The sequence below is a fragment of the Piliocolobus tephrosceles genome, chromosome 10, assembly GCF_002776525.5.
Source record: "Piliocolobus tephrosceles isolate RC106 chromosome 10, ASM277652v3, whole genome shotgun sequence".
Lineage (NCBI taxonomy): Eukaryota > Metazoa > Chordata > Mammalia > Primates > Cercopithecidae > Piliocolobus > Piliocolobus tephrosceles.
Genome location: NC_045443.1, coordinates 29,755,629 through 29,777,056, shown reverse-complemented (window position 1 = coordinate 29,777,056; position 21,428 = coordinate 29,755,629). Strand labels below are relative to the sequence as shown.

General features: G+C 37.3%; 1 protein-coding gene across 1 annotated transcript in view; it reads left to right on the top strand.

The window, feature by feature from the left end:
- OVCH1 (ovochymase 1) overlaps nt 1-21,428 on the top strand; it is a 79,795-nt gene that overhangs the window by 16,295 nt on the left and 42,072 nt on the right. The window contains 10 exon segments of the mRNA XM_023208924.1: nt 1,552-1,633; nt 2,888-3,125; nt 3,237-3,364; nt 4,120-4,213; nt 5,259-5,384; nt 7,385-7,462; nt 8,513-8,693; nt 14,777-14,849; nt 15,294-15,489; nt 17,984-18,138. Coding sequence (XP_023064692.1) covers nt 1,552-1,633; nt 2,888-3,125; nt 3,237-3,364; nt 4,120-4,213; nt 5,259-5,384; nt 7,385-7,462; nt 8,513-8,693; nt 14,777-14,849; nt 15,294-15,489; nt 17,984-18,138 — 1,351 coding nt within the window.

Genomic DNA, 21,428 nt, shown 5'->3' with positions numbered 1-21,428 from the left:
CGAGAATTTGAACCACAGGTTAATATTCATGCAGATCTACCATCTAAATTCACACCTCAAGTATAGGCCAAAGCATGTCAAGCAGAAAAATTTGGCACTGTGAAGTTGATAGTGCGCAATGTGACTGACAGAAGTGTATACAGATACTGCCCGGAAGAACTCTTTCAATTCAGGTCTACAGAAATCGTAAAACTCCTTTGTAAGATGCATTCTAATTTTAGAATGTGAAAATGTGGAAAAATTGTGTTTTAGAAATGAGATACAGGGCCAATTTGCACAGTTAGTGACTTCTTCAGCATGCTAAGTAGCCTTAGATACTGAAAGGGTTTTGTAAATTCCAACTGGAGCTAACTAGGAAATCATAAGGCAGACAGAGATAATATAAAGAAGGAGAGAGTTACACAGTCCCTCCAAGCCTCTCTGTATTCTGGTAGGTGGTAGCTAGATTCTCAGAAATGACAGATAACACCCAGGTTGCCCTCCTTCCTTTCATACCATGGGACACATTGCATTTCTCAGAGCCTAGATCAGTGCCTGTCACATAATAAATGCTCCATAGATTATTTGAATTAATAAATCAATGGTTTGTATGGGGACCCCTCTCTCACTTAGCTTGACCAGACCTCAAAATCCTTTTAAAACAGCAATCACTAATAATAAATCAAAGTTGGCATAGATTTGAAACCTGTATCTCATTTCTAAAACACAATTTTTCCACATTTTCACATTCTAAAATTAGAATGCATCTTACAAAGGAGTTTTACGATTTCTGTAGACCTGAATTGAAAGAGTTCTTCCGGGCAGTATCTGTATACACTTCTGTCAGTCACATTGCGCACTATCAACTTCACAGTGCCAAATTTTTCTGCTTGACATGCTTTGGCCTATACTTGAGGTGTGAATTTAGATGGTAGATCTGCATGAATATTAACCTGTGGTTCAAATTCTCGAAGGTAAGGGATTATTTTCATACTCTCTCAAGTTTAGATATGCTTTTAAAAATGTTAGTGAAAAGTCACAGCTGACCTTATTGGGAGTTAGAGAGATGACATTTTAACCCAGGGACTGTGACTCAGGATGACCTCGGAATATGTGGCTGTTTAAGGTTAGCATACGCTGTATGGTCAATTCATAATTCATGAGAATCATAATTCAACCTCTGGATGAATAGTATGAATTTTAATTAGGTGAATAACTCAGATGAATCTTAGGTTTCTTCAATTTATAGATCAAAATTCTAGCATTTTATAACTAAATGAAATTTAAGGGGTGTTTTCTGGTCATTCTCCAATTAATACTTATCTATTTGTCAGATAAATGTTATCAATTTGAGCACAAATTTTTCTCACAATGTTCCATTGCCTTTTATCTTCTAGTGTTCTATAAAATTGTATTGTTGTTGAGTTGTGAGATAAAGCACGGGTGTTAGATTTCATTTATCAAATCTGATTCTGCCATTTGTTATATTTTCTTCACCTTCCCCTACCCCAGCTTATATGTTTGGAAAATAATGGTACCAAAGGATAAAATAATCCTGATAAAATTTACAAGTTTAGACATGAAAAAGCAAGTTGGATGTGATCATGACTATGTATCTTTACAATCAAGCAGTGGAGTACTTATTAGTAAGTATGTTACATTTCTTTTTATTTATCATTTTAGAGTATCTGAAAGACCAAAGAGATACTAAGGGATGTAAAATAAAATCTCTGGCTGCTCTGCCTATGGAGTAGCCATTATTTAATCCTTTACTTTCCTAATAAACTTGCTTTCACTTTACTTAAAACAATAAAAATAAAAAAATAAAATTTCTTTTTTGTACCAAGGGCAATGATCTCATCTTGCACACTGTTCCCTTCTAGAAGGGTTAAGGGGAAGATAGTAAGAGTGGAGACAGTGGTCAGCACACTGACTATTCTCTTCAGTGTTTTTCTAAATTAGGAACCAGATCCCACATTCGTCTCTCAAGTTCAATAACAGTGTTGAATGCAATTGATGTCACAGTTGTCAGAAAACTTCCTTTTGAGGCAATTTTTTTTATTATTTTTGTCACAAAAATGGGTACATGTTTACCAAATTTGATAAATACAGATGAGCCAAAGGAAAAAAATATAAACCATTCATAACCCTGTCACCTAGAGATAATCTCTATCAGCATTTAGAGGTGTATCTATTTACACATACACTTTGAACTTTACATTGTTTGATACAATTTCCTTCTCATAACACAAATGATCATTTCATGTCATTCAATTTCTTTTATTGAATACCTCTTATAAGCTACATAAACATAACCAATATATCTAACTTTGTTGAAATAGTCTGCGTTAACCGTGATAGAAGCTTTCTAGAGCTGGTATAGACCTGGATCTCTAGATCTCTATAAGGTCAATGGTTAGAACAAATGTCTCTTCACACATATTTGACAGGAAGCTATAGACAAAGTACTGTACTAGGGGATATAATATTTATTGTCTAAATTATTTCATGCTCAGGCCTGCTATTTACACAGTAATTATTCTTTCAACCAATCATTTGTTAAAAATTAACTGTATGTGAGATATCATACCAGGTACTGGACATTTTTCGAGAAAAAGCACCCTCTGCCCAAATAAGTTGTAGTTTGAGGTAATCAAAGGTGTAACACAAAGTTGGAAATACCATTAGAACAGGGAATGTGCTGTGCTGATTTAAAAAAGGTAGCTCTTATTTCGAGTGGTTGTCTGGTAGAGTTTATCGGGGAGCTGAATTTTGAGTTAGACCCTGAAGAATGAGTAGAATTTGGATATGAGAGACTGGGGGGTGAGAAGAAGACTGGAATAGCAAAGTCACTGAAGCAGGGAATGTTGAATGATCAAAGGGCCATTAAATAGTTTAGTGTGTTTAGACCAGAGATCTCGTGGAAGATGATGGAAAACAAAACAAACATGGATACGTTTCCACCACTCTTTAGTCATGTTATTTCACTTTCCTTTACTTCTTTTAAGGTAAAGTCTGTGGAAAAATATTGCCCTCACCATTGCTGACAGAGACCGGTGAGACCATGGTTTCATTTGTTTCTGATACAGAAGACAGTGGCAGTGGCCTTGAGCTTACCTTTACTCCCATACAGAACTCAGAAGCAGGTGAGTGTTTCAGGCATTTAATTCCCTGCCATTTTCCCTTGATGTGGGTGGGGAAGAGGAGGAGGAAATGCCTTTGGCCATTCACTTTGAATTTCCCCAATGCTTCCACAGGGTCAGGTTGTGGAAGTATGGCTATATTGGTAGAAGGGACAAATCACTCTGCCAAGTATCCTGATTTGTATCCCAGTAACGTAAGGTGTCATTGGTACATTCGTGCTCCAGAGAAACACATTATAAAGGTAGGCAACTGAGGAATCACTCTACCTCATAGAGGATAGAGTTAAGTTAGTTAGGCAGAACTTAATTCATCTGGATTGTTAAATTGCTGTTATGACTAGGAGCTTCTTTTTGCCACGTGCTTTTTTTTTTTTTTTTTTTTTTAACTCTGAAAAGAGATCTCTGTGTGCGGTTTTGAAAACTTTCAGTGGTTTAAAAGTATATACAATGAAAAGTAAGGCTCATTGTCAGATTCTCCTTCTACCCTTGGAGACAAACACTGATAACTTACTAGTGTCCTTGGGAGGTATTTTGAGCATTTACTTGTGTGTGTGTGTGTGTGTGTGTACTTATGCAACTTGGCAATGCCTTGCTCACTGAAAAATATCTCAAAGATCTTTCCAGATGAGCCCACAGAACTCTTTTTAATAACTGCATAAAATATTGTATGATATTTTAGAACACATTAAACCAGTTCCCTATTAACAGATGTTTATTGAGTTTCCAGTCTTTGATCATACCAGCCGTGGTGTCATGAATATCTGCCAGTCTTTGGACACATGTGGATATGTAAAATTCCCAGAAGTAGACTTGCTGGGTCAAAGGGTTTGCACGTTTAAACGTGGTAGTCATTGCCAAATTGCCCTTCAAAGAGACTGCAATTATTTACACTTCTATGTGAAAGCATATGAGGATGTGACAAAGAGCCTTTAAATACGCAGAGGAAAACTCTTGAAGCTTCTCTCTTCTCTGACCTGGTTATGTTTCATTTGTACAGTTGACATTTGAGGACTTTACTGTCAAACTTAGTCCAAACTATATTTACGATGCTGTTGTGAATTATGGTGATTCTGAAGAAAAGCACAAGTTCGGTAGGTAGCCTTCACCCTTCAAATATGAAAGTGTTAGACTAATCAGAGTAGTTGCAACATGGACTGACTTCCTTGGATACCATAGGTAGAGTGGGAATATGAATTTCTTGCTCTGGAAACTCAGAATACCATACAACTTTAGCTTTAAAACCTATGAGCCAGCAACTAATTTGCATTCCATTTTAATGGAAATGTGCAAAATGTAAAGATTGTTTCAGACTATATGTAAAGTGAAAAGGCAGTCCCCAGAGAAAGGATAAAATGGTAATAGTGAGTAAATTTTTGGCAGTTATTTAAGGTAAATTTTAAAGCTTCCTTTTTTCTGTATTCCTTCTGTTGCTAATATTTTGATATTTGTGTCCAAGAAAAGTAACCAAAACCTATAATTTCTATGTAGGTATAACAACTTTAAGACTTTTAAAACTTCAAATATACTTTTAGTTGTGACCTAACAATTTACTGAGTTTGAAGATTTAACGTCCAGCCCTCTAGCCACTTTTGTAGGACCTAGTATCTGTCCTTCAGCTAGATGTTTGTGTGGGTTAGAGGCCAGGATTATAGATTGGCTTGGAATATTTATTTAGATATTAAGGGCAGGTTAGTGAGAGCATAATGCCATGATTCTGCAGAACAGTGCTTGTATAGTGTGAGGTTTCCATGAAAGTGACTTCAAGTGTTACCTCTCTTATAAAGTATGCTTATGTCCTGTTTGGAAAAAGGAATATACCAACTTGGGTGGTTTTTTTTCTTATTATTTTTAACTCACCTCTTCTTATTGTCTACAAAGTAATAACCAGTTGAGTTTCCGTGCATACTGGAAATCAAATGTCCTTATTTTAGAGCTTTTTCTGTGTAATTGAAATTACAGTGCATTGTTATTGTGAAACTAACATTTAATTCTCACATGAGATGTAAGGGTATGCATACGAATCAAAGCTGGAGAAAACTAGGGTGGTTGATTAGAAAATCGGGTGATTATTTTACTCTGTGTTCTGATTTTTTTTTTAATTATAACTATAAATCAAACTTTCCTAAAATTTTTCAGCTAAACTTTGTGGAATGTTGACCATCACTTCAGTATTCAGTGCTAGTAATATGATGGTGATTTACTTTAAAAGTGATGGTAAAAATCGTTTGCAAGGCTTCAAGGATAGGTTTACCATTTTGCCCTCAGATGAGTATAAACACTTGTGGACTTTTGCTTATGAAAATGGTTACAGGGAAGATTATTTAGCCGTGTTTACCTAAATGTAGGATAGCAATCCCCTCAGTAAGCATAACAAAAATGCAGATTTCTGGATCCACCCCCAGAGACCTAGATTCTGTAGATCTGGGATGGGGCCCAGGAATCTGTGCTTTAGGAAGCACCTCAGGTAATGCTCAATAAATGGCATCCACTGGAACATAAAGATTCCACACGCCACACACAGAAAGAAGATAATTAGGATTAAAGAAGGTGATTCAGAAATGAGATTGACTGGCTCTGTTTTACCAAGTTAGGGGGTTTTGAAGAATTAATAGGTATCCCGGCATTCTGGAAGATAAAGTACATGCTACTCAGACAAAAAGAATATCATATGCAAAAACCCTAACAAAAGAGAATGGACAATGTATAAGAAAACTACAAATAACTCAACATGTTTTGAGTTTTGGAGGGAACGATAGGAAAGGCAGGAGTGAGATCCTGTTGAACATGAGGCATTAAATTATAAGTGCCAGAGTGATAGGACAGCTAGCTCACATTTGATTATTTGCTCTGTAGCAGGTATTCACTGAGCATTTCACATGCATTACCTCATTTATTCCTCCTTACATACATAGGAGCTAAGTGCATTGGTCTCCTCTCACCAGTGAGGGAACTGAGGCTTTGAGAAGTTAAGTAATGTTCCCAAAGATGCACAGCTGGCAAGAGATGGAGTCAGAACTTGGTCTTTCTGACTCCAGAGTAATCTGGAAGATTATGAATGAACTTATATGCAAGAAAAGTACTAAGAAAATCATTGTAAAGAATTTATTCTATATATATTGTTTTATTATATATACCCTTGCAGGGATGGAATATATGAAGGAAGCCAAGTCCAGTATTGTATTAGCCAGGGTTTTCTTAGAGGGAACACACACACACACACACACACATATATATATATATATGTTTTTTTAAATATTAACTTACATGATCACATGTAAGTTACATGATCGTGTGTATGTGTGTGTGTGTGTTAAGTATTAAGTTACATGATCACAAGGTCCCACAGTAGGCTATCTGCAAGCTGAGGAGTAAGGAGAGCCAGTCCGAGTCCCAAAACTGAAGAACTTGGAGTCCAATGTTCTAGGGCTGGAAGCATCCAGCACGGAAGAAAGATGTAGGCTGGGAGGCTAGGCCCATCTCTCTTTACATGTTTTTCTGCCTGCTTTATATTAGCTGGAAGCCGATTAGATTGTGCCCACCAGATTAAAGGTGGATCTGCCTTCCCCAGCCCACTGACTCAAATGTTAAATTCTTTTGGCAACACTCAGACACACCCAGTATTAATACTTTGTATCACTCAATCCAATCAAGCTAATACTCAGTATTAACCGTCACAAATATGATTTTCAGGATCCTAGCTTGAATGGTGAGGTGAATGGTAGAAGCCACTAGATGATAGAGAAATGTTAAGAACAAGACTATATTGACTCTTAAAATCACTTGGTTCAATTTAAGACATGTAGATATTAGCTTGTGGGAAATCCAAGTGGGGATATCTAAAAGTCTTAGGTCTAGGATTCAGGAAAGAGATTTAGATTGAAGAGAGAAATTTAGAAGTCATCTACATGTAGATGAATAAAAATAGAATAATGAAAATTACCTTGGCAATATATTTTCAGGCTAAACAATGAGATCCTGAAAAAACGACATATTGAAAACAGACAACCATCAATATATAAGGAAAACCATAAGATTAACATCAAGAAACCAAGGAAGGAAGAAGTACTTAAAAGAGCCCGATGCAACAGGGATATTAAGAGATATACAAGAAATCACATTTCTGAGATCTGGCATCTAGTGTATGAATGGTTGTGTTAGTGAGATCTACAGTAGAGTAGTTTTATGATTTACCAGGGTAAGCAAGGGGGGTCAGTTAGTGCAACTTCTCTAATTACTTTTAATTAAAATTTTATTTTCTTCTACAGAGTCTTTAAACAAAATTGAACCAATGTTACCTCCCCAAAACAATCCTGTATCTACTGTAAAAGCTGCTCTGCATGGTGAGTTGACGACACATTATTACTATCTGTTTAATCTTGTTTCTTCATTAACTAGATGTCTCTTTTGAAAGTCCTTATCCTACATTTGCTATAACTCCACAGTGAAGAAGAATGAGTCTTGTATTTAGGTCCATAAAACGTCCAGAGTCCTATTTGGATTTATAGTTAGACTTATAAGTAGAAGGAAGAACAAATAAGCTTTAGGTTAGGAAGAAAAGGGTATAAAGCAATGTTTTGTCCTCGTCTATTCCTCTACAAATTTCATATCTAAAATGACTTCTATAGTCAGTGTGGGGCAAAGGGAGAAAACAAAGGTTTTTTAATTTTGAATTCACATTGGCATCTTTTAATTTTCTTATGCTGTAAGGCATCTGGGTAAATACTATGATCCTTCATTGTTCCCCATGCATGTATTGAATATGTTTAAGTTGACGGACTGGAATAGAAAGTTGCATAAGGAGCTATCAGAGAAGAAAATATCTGCCTCTTGCTGGAGGATTGGAGAAGGCTTCCTGGAGGTTAGCACTTGGGCTATGGGTCTCACCAGCTCCTGATAAGAGAACAGCATTTAGAAGCCTGAGCAAATTTGATATGTTTGAGGATTAGTACGTGGATTCATACTGTGAGAATGAGAACTAAAACAAGAAGATATAATGAAGAATCTTATGTACTCTCCTAACAAACTTGAAACTTTCCTACTAGAATATAAGTTCCATGAGGGCCAGTATTTGTATCATCTGTTCTATTCCACCAATAATATATCACCAATGTCTAGAACAGTGCCTAGCAAATGGCAAGCACTAAATAAATTTTGCTAGATGAATAAATAAAAATTCTGTAGGCCAGTCCCTAAAATTCTGGCTGCCTAGCATAGTCACCTGGGCAGGCTTCTTAAAATCAGATTTTTCAGAGGTGAGTTTTGGGAGTCATTATTATTAAGCCTATCTGATATTTGAGAATCACTACTGTTAACTATGGCAAGCTATTGGAGGAATGTGTTCTAAATCACTGCAACCTTATGGGTCACTGATTTCATCTTCTTTACTATAGATGTCTGTGGCATCCCTCCATTTAGTCCCCAGTGGCTTTCCAGAAGAATCGCAGGAGGGGAAGAAGCCTGCCCCCAGTGTTGGCCATGGCAGGTGGGTCTGAGGTTTCTAGGTGATTACCAATGTGGAGGTGCCATCATCAACCCAATGTGGATTCTGACCGCAGCCCACTGTGTGCAATCGTGAGTGAAACTGGTATTTTACCAACGTACTTAGCACACGCATTTATAAGTAATGCCTAGGACACAAGGCTGACTGCTAAGATCAATCCAGACTAATTCTAAAATGAAAATCTTCTTTTAGTGTTTCTTCTGCATAGCCATCTAGCTTATATTTAAACAATGTCAGTGAAGGAAAAGTTAATCAAATCTTGACTGCTCATCCCATTTAAAGAGATCTCTTATTATGTAGAGCTGAAGTCTGCTTCCCGATTGCAGAAATCCATTGGTCTAAATGTACTGTAGTTCCAAAACTAAGTTGGGTTCTTCTTTCATGTGATAGTTCTTTCTATATTTGAAGACTCCTCTCACATTTCCATTTAGCTTAATCTTTAAGCTAAGTGCTCATGGTTCCACTGTTGGTTGTCAGTAATTACAGATGCCTTACCACACAAGCCACCTTCCACTGGATTGGTTTAGGATTGTTCCTTTGCAAATATGGATCATGTCAGTGGACAGCACAATAGAATAACCTACCACCTTGATTACTGCACTATTGGGGAACTAAAGTTTTGGTTAATTTTTAAATGTTCTTAAATTGTGAAGTCTTCCATTATATGAAATAATATACATAATATATTTGTAGATTAAAGAATAGGTATTAATGTTAAATGAACATTTGTATTGCCAGCATCCAGTTTAGGAAGAATCTTTATACTTACCTTTCAAGATGCCTTAGAATCCCTCTCAAGGAATACTATGCTAAATTTACAAGGAAAAAAACTAACAACCCTGTCAAAAAGTGGGCAAAGGATATGAACAGATACTTCTCAAAAGAAGACATTTATGTGGCCAACAAATACATGAAAAAAAGCTCAATATCACGGGTCATTAGAGAAATGCAAATCAAAACCACAATGAGATACCATCTCACACCCATCAGAATGACAATTATTAAAAAGTCAGGAAACAACAGATGCTGGAGAGGATGTGGAGAAATAGGAATGCTTTTACACTGTTGGTGGGAGTGTAAATTAGTTCAACCATTGTGGAAGACAGCGTGGTGATTCCTCAAGGATCTAGAACCAGAAATACCATTTGACCCAGCAATCCCATTACTGGGTATATACACAGAGGATTATAAATCATTCTACTATAAAGACACATACACACATATGTTTACTGCAGCACTATTCACAATAGCAAAGACTTGGAACCAACCCAAATTCCCATCAATGATGCACTGGTTAAAGAAAATGCGGCACACACATACCATGGAATACTATGCAGCCACGAAAAAGAATGAGATCATCTCCTTTGCAGGGACATGGATAAAGCTGGAAGCCATCATTCTTAGCAAACTAATGCAGGAACAGAAAACCAAACAATGCTTGTTCTCACTCATAAGTGGGAGCTGAACAATGAGAACACATGGACACAGGGAGGGGAAAAACACAGGGGGTAGGAGACAAGGGGAAGGAGAGCATTAGGACAAATATCTAATGCATGTGGGGCTTAAAACCTAGATGATGGGTTGATAAGTGCAGCAAACCACCGTGGCACATGTATACCTATATAACAAACCTGCAGATTCTGCACATATATTCCAGAACTTAAACTTTTAAAAAAAATCAAAAGAGAAAAAAATGCTATGCTAAATTTCTTAAATGCTGTATTCATACCTTTGCTTTTGGGGGATTTCAATATATATGTATCCCTAAAACAGTATATGATTTGGTTTTTCTTGGTTTTGATCTTTATGTAACAGAACTGTAGTTTATATTCTTGTGTCTTACTTCATCTCCATAATACCTTGTATAGATTAAGCCATGTGACTGTGTATAACTGTAATTTGTTTTCAATCCAGACTAGTTAAAGCCATCCCTTGTTCTGGGCATTGGTATTTTTGAAAAGCTTCCCAAATGACTCTAATGTACAGAGGGTCAAGAACCACTCCCTGCCTCCCTGCCCTCATCTTTTTTTGAGAACAGGTCTCTCTCTCACACAGACTGGAGTGTAGTAGCGTGATCATAGCTCACTCTAGTCTTACCTCTTGGGTTCAAGGGATCCTCCCACCTCAGCCTTCTGAGCAGCTGGGACTACAGACACATGCCACCATGCCCAATTTTTGTTTGTTTGTTTGTTTTGGTGGTTGTTGTTGTTTTGGGCTTTTTTGTAGACACGGGGTCTTGCTATGTTGCACAGACTGGTCTTGAACTCTTGGGATCAAGTAATCCTCCCACCTTGGCCTCCTAAAGTGCTGGGATTACAGGCGTTACCCACTATGTCCCACTTCCCTGACCCCTTCTTGATCAGTTCCCTGCTTGCTCCCAGTAGGCCAGCCTCATGGGCCTTTCTGTTGCTCAGATATGCTGAGCTTGTTCCTGTCTCAAGGTCATTGTAGTTGCTGCTTCAGGACAGCTCATTATGTTTAGTTGTCAACTCTCCTCAGGCTGTTCTTGGCTGTAAACTTCTAAGACTTTCCTTGGTCATTTTGAGGGGATCTCATCTGTTTTTTTTGTAGAACGTCCCTCAGTTTAGTTTGTCTGACATGTTTGTCAAGGTTTTACTAGGGTTATGGATTTAGGGGAGGAAGACCACAGAAATAGCGTTCTATTCTTATCATATATCAAGGGTACATACAGTCAACATGACTTATCACTGATGTTAACCTTGCCCATCTGGCTGAGGTAGTGTTTACCGGGTTTCTCTAATGTAAAGTTACATTTTTCCCCCTTTCCATACTTACTCTTGGAAAACAAGTCAGTAAAGGTAGCCCACATTCAAATTATTCCAGCTTTGGCCATTGTGAGCTCTTTCAGAGGTAGAGACCAGCCTTTGGCTTCTGTCTCTTTGATACTCCCTCATATTTTGTAATACTGCAAGATACTCCAGGTCTGTCGTGTGTATTTCCTTCTCAGTTCCTGCACCAGCCATTTCTCCAAGGGGCCCTGGTTCATTTTATTGGAGAATGGTATGACAAATCATGATCTGATGCTGGGCACACCAGTTGCTAGTAGCACATCGTTGGTTCTAGGCCCTCTCAGCTGACAGAGCTAGAAAATATAGGTATGGATACTAACCCATGTATATAAATATATCTATCTGTATCTATTATCAAACTAAACATGGGTTCATACAATATTTTCAACTCTAATTCAGTACCACTTGCTTTTGTCTAGGCCTTCTCTCCCTTATAAAAACCTTTTTTTTTTTTTTTTAAGAATTCTATCAAAGTGCATTGAATGTACCATGGAAAAGATGCTTCATGAGTAGCTGATTAATTTGTTAAAATTAATGTATTAGAAAAGAAAATATTAGTATTGAGTACAGAGACACAGAAAAAGTTTTGGTAGATTCCCTTTTCAAATTACATGGTCTATTCTGAAATGTATGTGATGAGCCATGTCGCCTTGCAGCAAGATACAGAATGTAACAAACCTATTCTTCCCGAGATAGATATTCCACGTGATGAATCAATTGAAATTAATAAACAGCTGTAAATGTCTGTGAGCCACTTGTTAGTCACAAAGAGAATTTGTATTTAATTTCATTTGTGACTTCTTAATTTCTTTAAAAATATGTATTATAATAGTAACGTTTTTGGGGGAAAAGGCAGTTAGAGAAGATTATCAAGTAAGAGCTTAAACTACCCTCTGCATTTATCTAACACACCCTTTTTCTCTAGATGTCATCAATGTTAAGAATGTTTCAATTGTCTGATTTTCTAGTAATATTTAAACATACATGTATATATTTTATAGTATTTGTATATATCACATTTTTTTGCACATAACATTATATCTTACATTTGTAGTGGTATGGTAAATGTCTGTGTGCCATGTTTTTTAATAGTTCACAGTTGCCTAAGTTATTTGACCAGTGAAAGGTCTCTTTAAGTCTAATCCTTGAAGTCTGTGGATCTTTACACCAGGAGTGTACTAATATGCTGATGTAACAAAAACCCTATTTCCTACACGTGCCCTGCCTTTTAGCTTCCCTGGCACTGGTTGACCCTCGTATTAATTCTCAAACTTCAACATACTCCAGAATCACCTGGAGAGCTTCTGATTCTTTAAGTCTGGTGCAAGGCCTGAGCATTTCCTGATGGTGGGGTTCCACACTTAGGAAAATTTGGTGTTCTCATCTTGTTAATTCCATACAGGATTTTGTGCTCACTGGGACTTTTAACTTACTTTTGGAGACCAAGCTCACTTTGCAATTATATATGTGACTCTTTTGTCTAAAATTTAAATCAGCTACTGAAACTTCAGTGACTTTCTTTCTGTGATCAAGTCAGGTGGCTCTCTCTTCTTCCATACCAGTAAGTGACACATGCTCCATTGTTGAGTTGGGGATAAGATCCTAAGAGTATAAGAAATGAAATTTTATATGGGAGATGGGGAAGAAAAGGTGAAGAAATCCATCAATTGATACCTTGAACTATTTTTCCACTACTGGAAAAATCTCAAGCTTTGTGGTATCATAAAGTATATGTGGCTTTGTCGTGTTTTATTTTTACAGTGTTCTCCATTAAACTGAAAGATATTTGATGACTGTACATGCAAAACATCACAAGAAACTGTGGTCTACATTATCAACTCTACCATCATTTTTATTACTTCATTGTATTGTATACACTTTATTCTATATAAAGATGTGGAGTAGATTTAAGAAGTTTCTTCACTACTAAGTACTTATTTAGAGGGTGACTTTGAAAAAGTTTAATCCTTTCATTAGCATGCATAGCAGATAATAAGAATGATAATGGCTACCATTATGGAGTCATTACCATCTACCAGGTACTTGCCAAGTACTTCACATGAGTTAGCTCCCTTAATAAAGGCATACTGAAACACATGAGTAAGTCAAACCCATTATGCAAGGAATTGAAATGAGCATGGTTATGACTGGGGAGAAGATGCCTACATGCATTAAGAATCTCTACCTTTGAATAAGGTATATTGAAAAGTAATTTCAGTAACTTTACTTTTCCTGAAGAAACAGTGTTAAAAAAAAAAAAAAAATGGAAGAATTGGTCTCCAAGTAGAAGTGACAGTGTATTGGTTCCAGTAGAGGGACTCTTTCCTCAGACACTTTTTAAGCTGGAGATTTTGATATGGTAAATTAATGGATATTGATTCAAACTTCTTAACATCATTTTGAGGTATATCAGAAGTATGCAGAACTTTTCACACAATGAACACCCATGTAACCGACACCCAGATCGAGAAACAAAACACTACATTAACTAGTACCCAGCAGTCGCCCTTGTGCCTCTTCCAGTCATCATTCCCCTAAAAGTAATCAGCATTCTGATTTCTAACGCAATAGTTGAATTTTGCCAATTTCAAACTGATAAATTCCTTTGAACTTTAGTTTCATAACTCTGATTTAACAGAAGATGGAAATCTGAGATACAATCCAGTGAGATCATAATTTGGCAATATCGAACAGTAAAATATAGACCAAAAGCTACCTTGTCACAGGTGTAATTTTTTAAACATATTCTTAACATCACTGTGAAATAAAGCTTTAATTATTTTCATTTTTCCTCCTCAACCTAAAAAAGGCTTTGGTAATATTTGGCAAGGTTTCCAGTGACACTTTATGGTCAAAAGAAAGGGGCAGGATACATGATCAAGAGCTCTTCTTCACATAGATCAGAAGGTACAATATGCCTTCCCTGGGAGGGAGATCACAGAGGCAATCGGACACGGGACTGTTGCCTCGCTGAACTGTGCAGTGCGTGTTAGTAGGACCAGATGATCGCAGGGCGGTTTCCCTCATGCTGTTCTCCTGATGGTGAGTTCTCACAAGATCTGATGGTTTAAAAGCGTGCGGCTTCCTTTGCTCTGTCTCTTCTGCTTTGCCGTGATAAGATGAGCTTGCCTCCCCTTTGCCTTCCGCATGATTGTTGAGTTTCCTGAGGCCTCCCCAGCCATGCAGAACTGTAAGTCAATTAAACCTCTTTTCTTCATAAACCTCTTTTCTTCAGAAAGTCTTCAAAAGACTTTATAGTCTCAGGTAGTCTTTTATAGCAGTGTGAGGATGAACTGTTACAAACGTGTTTTCATGTCAAACTTTCACTGTTCTTCTGTCTCCAGGAAGAATAATCCACTCTCCTGGACCATTATTGCTGGGGACCATGACAGAAACCTGAAGGAATCAACAGAGCAGGTGAAAAAATGTTTTTACAGGTCATTCTGCCTGTACTGTAAATGTTGTCACATGCCAAGGAATACCTGTAGCTAAAATATGTAATTGGTTATTAATCTCCTAGAGCCCTTTTACACTTATCATTTATACCCACATTTAAAAATGTAATTTGAAATTACATTTTCACTTGAGAATTACTCGAAGTAGGTCGGAATTGCAAATTTAGGCCCAAGGACACAGGTTTGCAAAGCTTTGTTTCTCCAGCACCACCTTTATCCAGAAGGTGGTTCACAGCCTCCTGCAAGTTATAAACCAAGATTGCTCTTTTATATTTAATACAAAGTCTTCTTCATTGCTTAGGTATGTAAGTGCAGAGATTTAGGATTATTTTGGACCATCAACAAGGAGGTAGCTGGATTCTTTGACTTTCTTACCTTGTAATTTGCTTACTTGCCACTGATACAGGTGAGAAGGGCCAAACACATAATGGCGCATGAAGACTTTAACACACTAAGTTATGACTCTGACATTGCCCTAATACAACTAAGCTCTCCTCTGGAGTACAGCTCGGCAGTGAGGCCAGTATGTCTCCCACACAGCACAGAGCCTCCGTTTTCCTCAGAGATCTGTGCTGTGACCGGATGGGGAAGCATCAGTGGAGGTAAGCATTTTTTGTTGCTTAAACATTAATGCCGGTTGTTATTTTTGAAAATAAGTCATGGAAATGATATCAAGCAGCATCCGCTTCAGCCCCTCTTCTTTCTAAAAGATAGAAACCATGTTTTATTTAGCTGTAATAGATCAGCAAGTAAATAGAGAATGAGCTATTTAAAACTTTTCCTTCAGGGTAACTTAGATTATAAATAGGCTAGATTAGCAGTCAACAAACCTTTACTGTAATGGGCCAGATAATAATCCTTTTAGGCTTTGCAGGTCATCTGGTCTCCATCACAACTATTCAAGTCTACCATTATAGCATAAAGCAGCCATTGGAAATATGTAACAGAATGGGTTCCAACAGAACTTAATTTATAAAATTTATATTTCATTGAATGTGGATGTGTCATGAAATACCACTCTTTGGATATTTTTTAACCACCTAAAAATGTACAAACCATTCTTATTTCATGGATTGTGCCCATGTTTGGGGGTGGCACAGAATTTATCCACTGGCTGTCGTCTGCTCACCCCTGGCTACGGTATAGAACTCTTAAAGGCTTAGTAAAACAGTGAAAGATCGGAATGGGTTGATATTTGTTTTGTGCTTCTTATACCATAAGATCATTTTCTTTGTATATTTCCTTTCTGTATGTCATTTATTTGGAATCTGTGAGCTTAAAGGAGAAGGGAATTTATATTTGACTGCTTACAGTGTTGATATTCACTGCTTACTGTGCTACCTGAAGCCAAATTGCACTTTGATAAAAACCTTCACACCCAACACATGAGGAGCTTTTATCATCCCCATTTTACAAATAAGGAGGTTGCAACCCGAAGATTTAAGTAACTTGCTGAGATCCCATAACTAATGAATATCAAAATGAGGATTTAAGATCAGTGTGGCTCAGCTTATAATCATTCCTTAATGGCTCCTCATTACACATACAATCAAATCCGAACTCCTTAGCCTAGCTTGGAAAGCTCTGTGTGATTGGGCCTCTCCACTTATCTCTTCCACATAATTTCCCTTTTTTTCTTGTGGTTAACCTTCAGATGCCGTGGTCTTTCTCCTTTCTCTTAAACACCAAGCTTGTTCTGCTTTCTGAAGTTCCTCATTTTGTGTCTTTCTACTTGGAACACTCTTATTACAGTCTTGTCACATCTGCCTGCTCATTATTGCATTTTCAATCGAAATATCACTTCCTTTCTTGGCCCGTATTGCTGCAGCAGGACAGGCTTCCAGTCACATTCCGCACTACCTGGTTTTATCCTCTCACTGCACGTTAATGTATTTGGCATGATTTCATGCAGTCATCTTCTACATCTCACCTACTAGACTGAGAACCTCTTGGAGGCAGATCTGTCATTGCGCACTCTCTCCCCAAGGCTAGAAGCCTGCGTGGCATTCAGTAAATATTTCTTGGCTTACCTGCTTCAAAGCCCTTGAATAAATGTGCCTGCTCTCTAATACCTTTGACTTTTAGGAGTTCCATGACTACCAGGCAACAGAGAGGTAGTTAGTTCTATAAAAGGTGAATTCATTCTTTCCAGCAAGGAGAGGAAATGAATCTTGATTCCTGGGATATGGTCAGTAACACTAAGGGAGATGGTCCCCGAGAAGAGGAGTTTTAGTATATTAAGAAGAATGCAAGATTTAGAGTTGAACTTAGGTTTGATTCTAGTTCTGTCCCATAAGAGCTGTGAGATCAAATTTTCAGAGGTCTGCCTTTTTCATTTGTGAGATCAGTGTGATTAACCTGATCTCACATAGGAAAAATGTTGTTGTACTAGGTTGGAATAAAACTCTTTATAAATATTAAGATACTATATAAATGTAAAGTACTTGCTATTAATATTGCCCCAAAAGGTATAGGGCTATAAAATATTAAACTTAAAAAAATTGGTCATAAATCTAAAATGATAGGATGAGTCATGCAAAATACATATTAACACAGGCCTGCCTAAGGATCAAATATGAAAATAAATTATTTGTATTTTCTTTAATTGGAGGTGTGATTAGGCTTCAATGACAGTAGATGAAAAGTAGGATTACGATTTTTGTTTATATTTGGAAATCATTTAAGCATATTGTTTGTAAGCAATTATATATTTATGTATAAAATATATAATCATATATTTGTAATTGTGTAAGTCATATATGATACCAATTCATATTATGCTGAATTTTTCTTCCTGAATTCTTATGCAGAAATATTTGATACACTAACATTTAAATTGAAAATAAGCTAGGAAAAAAGTGTTCCTGGTTTTATTCTCCTGCCAGTGGCCTGTCTTTACAAAAATGCCAAATTGGGACATGAAGACATGTTACATGAAACACTTGTATTTTTAACTTCAGTATTCTACATCAGCTCAGGCCAAACTGAATGACTTCAGCTATGTTGGTATAGAGCTAAGTCTGAACTTAAATGCATTTCTAATATCACTTGCTGCTTACTTCATCATCGAGCTCTCTCTGAATATTTCTTCAATAGATGGTGGCTTAGCAAGTCGCCTACAGCAGATTCAAGTGCATGTGTTAGAAAGAGAGGTATGTGAACACACTTACTATTCGGCCCATCCAGGAGGGATCACAGAGAAGATGATCTGTGCTGGCTTTGCAGCATCTGGAGAGAAAGATTTCTGTCAGGTGAGAGGATTCTGGTTTTATAGGTGGAAAATTGCCGTCTGCTGGAGAGTTTCTATAGATAGGAGAAACCACTGCTGAAGCCACCAACTTGTCATGTGCTTTAATATCACATCCCTGCATGAAGACCAGTGGGGCAACAAAAGTAATAACTTAATTAATCCGTATTTGCTGAGATGTCAGAGAGTGACTGGAAGCAGCTGTACAGTGAGAAAGGCCGGTGGGTTCATACAGGAGCTGGTGAGAAGGTAGGAAATAGCAGAGCCTCTCAGCAGGCCTGAGCAAGGGAAGATGTATTCAGGTATACTTAAGACTTTCAGAAAAGGAAAAACAAAAGTTCTAAACTTCTGTGTCCTATTTATGACTTAAAAGTTTTATTGTTTTATATTATCATTAATCTCTGTACTCTCACTTAATTTTTCCACCACAAATTAAAATAATCACAAAGATGTCTATTGTACAAGCTTGATATTGGCAAGTTCATAATTAACTAAGAAAAAGACAGAATGTGAATGAACAGATTGTACAATGCCAACTTTAACCTTCACAAAGTTAATGGAAGAATGTGACTTTAGATATACATACAACCGAAGAGTTTCTAACACTCCATGTGCCCACCTCCAATCCCTGGTTTGGATTTGAGGCTACCTACCTAAGGGAAAGTTTGGGTCCATAGGGCAGCCCAAATTCTCCAGACTTATCACTCCTACTGGTCTGGCGTAGAGAGGAAAGAAAGAATGAATCTTGTTTCTGCAGCTCTTTGATAGTTTTCCCCAGCACTCAGTGAAGAAACATGCAGCAATAGATTTCACTTCCCCGAGGGAGAAACAATTGGGCATTAATCTAGGTGGATGTCCTTCCGTGTGAAAATATGAGAGAGGGAATGAAGTCCCCTTTAACACTGAATATAAATTTATTGTCTCTAACCCCTTCCTTTTATAGCATCAAGCTATAAATTCTGTTTTAATTTTGTATATATTTATTTGCATTTCCCAGAAGCAGACCCTGAGATAAGGATTCAGGTGCAACGGTCTGTTTTAGGAATCATAGATATCACCAGTAGGAAAGGGAGGTGATGGCACAGGGAAGGGAAGGCAGCCTATCTAGGATGCATTATTAAGCCATCTGCCATAGTGAGGGCCTAAAGCTTAATCCTGCAGGAAACTCAGGGCAGTGATGCTAAATACACGTGACGGATTTATCCATCTGAGGGGTGAGGGAGCTGGGATATGTATGTACTACCTTCCCTGAAGCCATAGTTTGAGTGCTGCTGTGGGAAAGGGCTGTTTATCCCTCAGCACTTCCCATACTTTAGGGTTGCCTCCTGGGTGGAGTGGAGAGTGGGGAAGACCCCAGGCACAGATCCAGGACATGGGCTGGAAGATGTGAGGAATACGGAAAGTGCACTCCTGCTGTCCGCTAGACTACATAAATGTTACCTGATAAAAATCACAAAAGTACTCTGAATTGATGTGTTCATTCTTCCCCTCAGTCTATTGCAGGATTTCAGGGATGGCTTTTCTTTCTTCAACAAGAAGATCACAAGTAATTATGTTGTCTTTTACATATTTGACAGCATCTAACAGTACAGGGTGAGCTTATTTTGTGTGGAAAGAAAAGAACTAGAGAGGGTCTTAGAAAGGTCCATGTCACAGGTGACCTAAGTATCATGATCTCAGCACTTATGTTTTCAGTTATATACAACTGTCACTTTGGCTGCAGCATGACCAAATGTACTGCCCATATATGGGAGGAAAACTAGAAGTTGAGATTCTAATAAATATGGCTAGCTTTCAATTACAAAGAACACTAAGTTACTAAAAGGGTGACTTTAGAAACTTGCTTTGACAAAATAGTCTCTAATACTTCTATCAAGTAATTGATTTTTATTCTCCTATGTATACTTAGAGGTAATAGACCTGCTAATGTGCTTTCTCATTCAGGAAGGTGGGAATAACAATATTGGAATGCAGAGACATGAGGTTTTCAGATATGCAATATAGTATCCTGTTGTTCTTTGCTAACTGGATTTCAGATTTTTTATTCTAAGTTCTTTTTCAATTTTTAATTTTGTGGTTATATAGTAGGTGTATGTATTTATGGGGGACATGAGATTTTGATACAGGCATACAAGGAATAATCACATCAGGGTAAATGGGGTCCATCACTTCAAGCATTTATAATTTGTGTTACAAACAATCCAATCACATTGTTTTAGTGATTTTTAAATGCACAATTAAATTATTATTGACTGTAGTTACCCTGTTGTGCTATCAAATACTATTTTTTTCATTCTAATTTTGTACTCATTAATTATTCCCACTTCCCCTAGACTCAGTCACTACACTTCCCAGCCTCTGGTAACCATCCTTCTATACTCTATCCCAATGAGTTACTGAGTTACATTGTTTTGATTTTTAGCTCCTACAAACAAATGAGAATAGGCGAAGTTTGTCTTTCTGTGCCTGGCTTATTTAACTTCACATAATGACCTCCAGCTCCATTCACGTTGTTGCAAATGGTAGGATCTCATTCTTTTGTATGGCTGAGTAGTACTCCATTGTGAACATGCACCACATTTTCTTTATCCATTCATCTGTTGATGGACACTTAGGCTGCTTCCAAATCTTGGCCATTGTGAATAGTGTTGCAGTAGACATGGGAGTGCAGAAAACTTTTCAATATCTTGATTTCCTTTCTTTTGGGTATATACCTAGGAGTGGGATTGCTAGATCAATGGTATTTCTATTATTTTTTGAGGAATGTCCATACTATTCTCTGTATAGTGGTTGTACTAATTGACGTTCTCATCAATAATGTACATGGGTTCCCTTTTTCTCCACATCCCTGTAAGCATTTGTTATTGCTTGTCTTTTGGATAAAAGCCACTTTAACTAGGATGAGATCGTATCTCATTGTAGTTTTGATTTGCATTTCTCTGATCAGTGATGTTGAGGACCTTTTTATATACCTGTTTGCCGTTTGTATGTCTTCTTTTGAGAAATGTCTATTCAGATCTTTTGTCCATTTTTAAAATCAGATTATTAGATTTTTTCTATAGAGTTATTTGAGCTCCTTAAATATTCTGGTTGTTAATCTCTCGTCAGATGGGTACTTTGCAGAAATTTTCTCCCATTCTGGGAGTTGTGTCTTGGCTTTGTTTTCTTTGCAGTGCAGAAGATTTTTAATATAATGTGATCTTATTTGTCCATTTTTGCTTTGGTTACCTGTGCTTGTGGGGTATTACTAAAGAAATCTTTGTTCAGTCCAGTGTCCTGGAAAGTTTCCTCAGT